This window comes from Pygoscelis adeliae, unplaced genomic scaffold (assembly GCF_000699105.1).
Source record: "Pygoscelis adeliae isolate BGI_AS28 unplaced genomic scaffold, ASM69910v1 Scaffold306, whole genome shotgun sequence".
Lineage (NCBI taxonomy): Eukaryota > Metazoa > Chordata > Aves > Sphenisciformes > Spheniscidae > Pygoscelis > Pygoscelis adeliae.
The window spans coordinates 1,427,292-1,434,230 of NW_008825072.1; the positions used below are offsets into that span (position 1 = coordinate 1,427,292).

The 6,939-nt window shown below is 48.7% G+C and overlaps 1 protein-coding gene across 1 annotated transcript; it reads left to right on the plus strand.

Moving 5' to 3' along the window:
* Positions 1-4,164: 4,164 nt before the first annotated feature.
* TAL1 (T-cell acute lymphocytic leukemia 1) lies at positions 4,165-5,589 on the plus strand (the record flags this gene model as incomplete). Its single annotated transcript, XM_009326606.1, has 2 exons — positions 4,165-4,278; positions 4,310-5,589. Coding segments are annotated over 2 exons (348 nt in total), but the record flags the coding sequence as incomplete, so codon positions are not given.
* Between the last annotated feature and the right edge of the window lie 1,350 nt (positions 5,590-6,939).

The following is a 6,939-nucleotide window of genomic DNA, read 5'->3' on the forward strand; positions in this document are numbered from 1 at the left end:
TTCGCCAGAACAATTTGCACGTGGAAGGCTGACACGTTTATCTGCCGAGTTAACAGCCCGTACAAATGAGATCCACCGAAATGTGTTTTCTCTGTAGCGATTGTAAACGCTGTGTTTCAATCGCCAGGCAATTAATTCTCCTTCCTTCTAGCTAGCTGTCCCTTTCCTCCTACCCGGCTAATCTAAAATCAGATCAAATCATAATCCACATCGCTCTAAAACAATACGGTACAAAACGATGGCTCGGGGCATTATCTGCGTTCATCAGTCCCTCTCTCCCCACTCTCTGCCCTCCTCCGTCCGCCTGGTCCTTTCAGACCGCAGCCCCGTGGGGCGGGGGTTGTCGCAGCCCCCAGCACAAGAAGGTCTTTTTGTCTGGGCTTCGACTCAGCGGCTTAGCGGCTACGGCGAAAGTCCATCAAATCACGGTGTCTGACTAAAGCTTTCAACTTGCTATTAAATTAGATATTAAGGATTACAGAGAGATCTGGTTGTAACCAAGTTTTTGGATATGTGCTTGCCAGGTAATGCAGGTGTAAAGACTGGGCTCAATCCTGTAGGGTCTGGCTCATGTGAATTTCCAAGACTAGGCTCAGAATTTTGGTGGGGGGGAAATAGGTACCAGATGATGCTGTCCGAACAGGAGCAATTTGTAGGGAGGTGCACCCCACGCTGAGGCATCTGTGCTCTCTGCCGGGCTTTGCTCGTCGCTCTGACGGACACCTGCCAGGTGGCATCCGTGGCACACCAGACCATCGCTCCCGAGGGTCCTCAGCCCTCGGGAGGTGCAGAAGGGCAGGAGAGTCTTGCCGGGCGCTTTGTGTTTGGTTTCCCCTGTGAGGAAACAAGTGGCGGTTTTTTTGCAACTATTTCTGTATCCATTTTTGGGAAAGTTTGGTGCATTGAGTATCTTCTTAAAAAATAGATATAAATGGATATAAAAATGTAAAAAAGTATCTGCAAGGATATTCTGTAACTTTGGAAGCTCATCTTTTTACTAGTTTTCCTCAGACCTCTAAGTACAATTAAAAAAAAGCATCGGTCAATCAATTGGAACAAAATCCAGGCAAAAATTCTCAGCCGACTGCCTGAATTTAATTATGAGGCAAGTTTCTTTATGAGAAATAAATCTCTTCTATTATAACACAGCTATGGGGCATTTTAAATTTCTCCATTGCTTGACACGTTTTGGCCAAAACCTGATCTCTTTCTGTTGTGGTTTAACGCGGCAGGCAGCTGAACACCACACAGCCCTTCGCTCACTCCCCTGCCCCCGAATGGGATGGGGGAGAGAATCGGGGAAAAAAAAAAAGTAAAACTCGTGGACTGAGATAAAGACAGTTTAATAGGACAGAAAAGGAAGGGATGATAATAATAATAATAATAATGATAAAAGAATATACAAAATAAGTGATGCACAATGCAATTGCTCACCACCTGCCGACCGATGCCCAGCCAGTCCCCGAGCAGCGGTCGCCGCCCCCTGACCAACTCTCCCCAGTTTACGTGCTGAGCATGACGTCACATGGTATGGAATGTCCCTTTGGCCAGTTTGGGTCAGCTGTCCTGGCTGTGCCCCCTCCCAGCTCCTCGCTGGCAGGGCACGAGAAGCTGAAAAGTCCTTGACGAGTGTAAGCACTACTTAGCAACAACTAAAACATCGGTGTGTTATCAACATTATTCTGGTACTAAATCCAAAACGCAGCACTGTACCAGCTACTAGGAAGAAAATTAACTCTATCCCAGCTGAAACCAGGACACTTTCTAAATGGTATGTTTAATTTGGCTGATGCAGGAATCAAAAATCTGAGTGGTGTCAGAATTTGTGTTATATACTTGAGCTTGGTTTGAGTGTCCCTGGATGAAAACAAACAGGTCTTTTTTCGGATTTCAAAATTTTATGAATAGATGCCTTTTAGTTGGCAACTTTCAGTCAATAGAGACACATGTTTGAAGCCTGTGAAGACTGGAAGTCTCTTGAGATTTTTTTTTGAAAGTAAACAGTATCCAAGGGTTTTTTTTTTTTTTCTCCATACCCTTATGGGAGTAAAAAGGTTTTAAGCTGCGTCTCCTCCTGGATTCAAGGCTGGTTGCTTTGTCTTCTCTGGAAAGAGCATTTAAGTGTTGAAGCTGTTGTATTATTGTAGCAGGTTGCAGCATGTTCTCCACTGCCTTACTAACAGTGCTGGGCAGCCTGGTGCTGTTGAGGTCCCCTTAGTCCCCCCTCACCTTCCCCATGGCACAGTGGGCTGTGCGCATCAGGGACAAGAAACCTTCCCTTTCCATGAGCTCTTGCACACTGATTCATACGAAGGGCACTTACGTGCTGTTTGGGAGTGGAAAATTGCCTTTATTAAAGCATCAGACCTGGATCTTAGAGGTTGGAGATGAGTTTCTCATTCCCGCATCCCCAAGCTTATCCCAGGGGCTCTTTGTGATTTTGGATGACTCCCTGCTCCTGAGCACGCTGCGAGGAGCAGTGAGTTGTATGGCTGCTCGCATGCTGGAGAAGCCGGTAGCTCTAATCTGGCTGCTTGGGAGTGTGTCCCCCTGCAAACCCTGCGGTGGGGGGTATTTCGTGTGATGTGCTAGACCAAAGGAGCTCAGTTTTCCCTGAAGGGAGGAAAGTGTGATGGTGTTTAATCAGCTGGAATGCGGGATTCCTATTCTTGCATTGTGCCATGTAAGACCTGTCAAGGTGCAGCCTGACTAGGATGCCTCAAAAATCACATCTGTTTGGCTGCTCTGCCACAGTCAAAGCAGTCAAGAGTTTTGCTATATAAGAATAATTATGTCTAAAAGCCCCCCAGGATGCTGGTTTCAGTGGGTGATGGCAGAGCTATGGCTTAAACTGCTCACCATGGCCAGGGACCTGCTCCCACCGGGAGGGAGTAGTTAGGCAAGTGTCTCAGAGTGGGGCTACAGGGGAGATGGTGGAAATGGGAATATCCACAGCCTGTCCTTTGGGGTATGACTCACCGGTGTGTTATCTGCAAGTCTTAGCTTCATACTTTGTGATGCTTTTCATTGTATGTGATGCTCCCCATGCTACGGGGGTTTCTGCCACGGTCATTCTTCCATAGTTTCATGAGATCGCCGTGTCCTTCCACTGTTGGTGTCTCCTGGAGGTGAGGATGGAAAGGGTGTAATAATAAAAGCATCTTGTGGTAGTGTCTCCTTACACGAACTGGTTTCCATGGACCCAAGGACCTGGAGTCCTGATTTACAGTGTTGCTGCTCCTGCAGCACAGTACTTCTAGGTAGACATGCTTTTGGGTCTTTCCTAGTGACAAGATAATGTCTCGCTCGTGCCAACAGGAGTTACCCTGATGATCTGAAAGGAGAATTGGTGTGTTTCGTGCATCCGTCCTGTGTAACATGCCCCGTTGTAAAATTACAGGGAGTCCCCATGTAGCTGAGCCAAATGGACACCTCTAGCAATTTAGAGTCCTTTCTCCAATTAGTGTCAGATAGGGAGTCTTTGCCCTGCAGCACTGACGTGCAGAGAGGGCAGGCGGTCCTCAGGTCAGCTGTGAAACTGCTTCATCCTTCACCCGTGATCACCCTTCCAGCAAGGATACCGCTTTCACTCTGTGGGTCACATTGCTACCTGTCCTCATTGCTATGGGGCAAATCCTGCCACCCCATTTCATACAAACCACCCAGAGGGCTGTGGCAGTCCTACAGTCTTTTATCAGCTCTGGTTCCTGCCTACATGAGGGAAGATCTCTGGATCTTAGAGTTGTCAAAGCCTCCGCTCAAGCTAATTTCTTCCTGTCCCAATGGTATGTCCTTAAGACGCTTTTGGGATAGAAAATAAAACCATCTAGTGAGATAACATTTTAGTAGGACCTTTGTTGCTGAGATACCCTAAAAATCTAGCAGCCTTCTGCACATGTGTCATGGCCTAAGCCTTCCTCCTTGGAGAGGTAAATATAGGCATCTAAGGAGACATCTAAAGAGATGCGACTCCATTTTTCCCTTCCACTGGATTGAACAGAAATTACAGCTACCTCAGCTCATCAGGTTAGCTTCCAGTTAGCTGGAAACTCCTCTTTCACTGCCATGCTGATGTCACTAAAATAAATTGGTTAATTTGGGAAATGGTGACCTACTCAGCAAAGTCATAAATGACCTGTTACGCGCTGCTCCTAATTCTGCACGGTTGCAATTGCAGGTCCTCATACGAAAGTGGTTCGTCGCATTTTTACCAATAGCCGGGAGAGGTGGAGACAGCAGAACGTCAATGGAGCCTTTGCAGAGCTTCGCAAGCTCATCCCCACCCACCCGCCCAAAAAAGGCCAAGCTGCTCAATGACCAGGAGGAAGAAGGAAACCAAAGGGGCAAAGTGAACAAAGACTCTGGGATAGTCCAGGAAGACCTCCTGCAGGACATGTTGTCTCCTAACTCTAGCTGTGGAAGTTCTTTAGACGGAGCAGCAAGCCCGGACAGCTTCACGGAAGAGCACGAAACGCTAGATTCGAAGCACACGCGGAGCCTGCATCATGCCATTCTCCCCGTAGAAGGCAACGCGCAGCGGTGATGACCTTCTGCATCACTCCCGAAGCACCACAGGGGGAGGCAAGACCCGAGCGTGAGGATGCTGGAACTTGTGCCTGTGGGATTTGTGACTCTGCCTTTCCCCGGGGGCTCGGTGTCCCCGTTCTCCCCAGCCCAGGACGGAGCGGCAGGGGCATTGGCCGAGGACAAGACCAAACCAGATGGACATTTGGCATTTAGGTACGTGATCGTACAAAGAAGAAAAGCATTGAAGTCATCTTCATTGTACATACTGCTCATGATGTGACTCTGCGGAGGGAAAGGAGACACGGCCAGCACCTCTCCAGCATTTAGAGGGTTCTCAGACTGTTTGACCACCATCACTTTTTAAACAGTTGTCCGGCTGAGACATGAAACTCCTCTTTCACTGCCGGTGGAGGCCACCAAAGCTCTCCAGCTCCATGTGGGGCTGGAGACTGCTGAAACGTGCCAGTGCTGCAGCTTTTCTCCAGCCTGTGGCACATACAACTGGTCTGAGCAGGAGCTGGGGCCACGTGTTCCTGTTGTCCGAGAGCTTTTGACTGTATCTTTTTAAAGAGGTGAAAAAATACCCTCAGCAAAAGAACTATTAAAAGGATTAAGACTTTTTCTTTTTCTCTCCTTTTTTCTCCCCCCCCCCCCCCCCTTCTTTCTTTCCCTTCTACCTAACTTTGGATCGTTTGGGGTTGTTGTATTTATGATGTGGGATTACTTCTGTTTAACGCGGTCATGCAGTATCCACTGAACGAAAAGGTACATAGGTGTTTTCTGCTGCCCTCCCAGTCCCTGATTTTTCTGCTGGTAATGCTCAGTGGGTGAGCTCCAAGCCTGTTGTGTTCTCCTAGAGTTTTCCCAGTGGTTTCTGTAGGGCCAGAGATTCTCTCAAGGAAGATTAATTTCAGAATTTATAAGTGGAAAAAAAAAAATTGCTAGTGAAGCATCCCCTTAGACTGGGGGATTTTTAAATTCAAAAAGCAACAAACTGGCAAAAGGAGTCGATGATGCATCAACAGTGCGCATGTACATAGGGTTATAAAAGGGTTTTAGCGGTATGCTTTGAATTTTTTGGTTTTATTGTGTGAAAATGGTGGTGGTTCAGCTGTGCCAATGCCCACAGGCTGGACTACAGCGCTGGATTTATTCCGGCGTTAGGAGGGTCCTCACCTGCCTGAGGCCACAGCCTCTCCAAATCTTGGGGGGGTGAAGCACTAAAAGCAGCGGTGGGATTAGCCTCCGTTCCTGAGTGCTCAGACTGCTGCAAAATTGATGTCTGCGAGCTGATCCTCTGACTCCTGCTGCCCCCCCAGGAGGGTGTTTGGGAAACAGGCTGACTGGGGAGCAGGAGGCTGCTGCTGCGGTGGCTGGGAGCTGAGGACCACATCATGCCATCACCGCTGCATCAGGCCCATCTCTCACCCACTGCCTGATGCCTGATGGAGCGATTGCCCCAAGCCCATCCTCTCCCTCTGCAGAGATGTCAAGGCACAGAAATCTCTACCATGCTACAGTAAAAAAAAACAACCCACAAACATCCTTTGGAAGGGATAAAGTCCTTTGAGCGGGGACATCTTCCACCGCACTCATTCCTTTTCAAGGGTGCTGAGGTACAAGGAAACACAGAGGGGCTGGACGGGCGGCTGTCTGCAAGCCTGTCCAGGCTTAATTCAGAGCCTCGTCATTTCCATCCCCACTTGGTTTTAATGCCTTTTTGTAAATAATAGGTGGGTGGCTGGCGCATGGGTTGGCACGTTAGGTAGAATTAGTTGCCTGGGAAGGGGTCCCAGCCCAAGCAAGGGTTTCCAGCATAGACCCCAAATCCTCCGAAACCACTAGCCTCCCCCATCTTAAATTGGGGAAAAGAAGGAAAACTCCTTCCCGGGTCAGGATCAACCGTGCATGGGGATTTTTACTAAAGGGGGTTACCCGCAGGGCTGGGCCAGGGATGAGGTGCCGGCGTGTGATGGAACGATGCTGAGGAAGAGGTTTGGGCTGCTCCCAGCACCAGGGGTAGGAGAAGCGGGCGGCAGGAGCTGGCAGGCGGGGGCCCTCCGGGAAGGGAGGGGCGTGCTGTCAGACAGGTAAAGCCGTTCTTGGTTTTCAGTGTTCAAAATAACCCCGGGGTGTGGTGGGTGGGGGTTTTAGACCCTTTTTATTAAACTACTGCAAGAAAAAATCACCGACACTCAGAAATTCCTCATTCCCCACAAGTTTGGTTTGTTTTTTTTTTTTTAACTTTTCAGTAGCTGAACAGTTGGGAAAATGGTACAACCTTGGTGGCACCCCCCAACACTCACATGCACATGCGCGCCTGCTCATAGCCCTTAGCAGAGCACGCCGTAGGTCTCCCGGGGTATGTACAGTTGTACTTTAATTGTGATTTGAATGGTACATTTCCTCTGC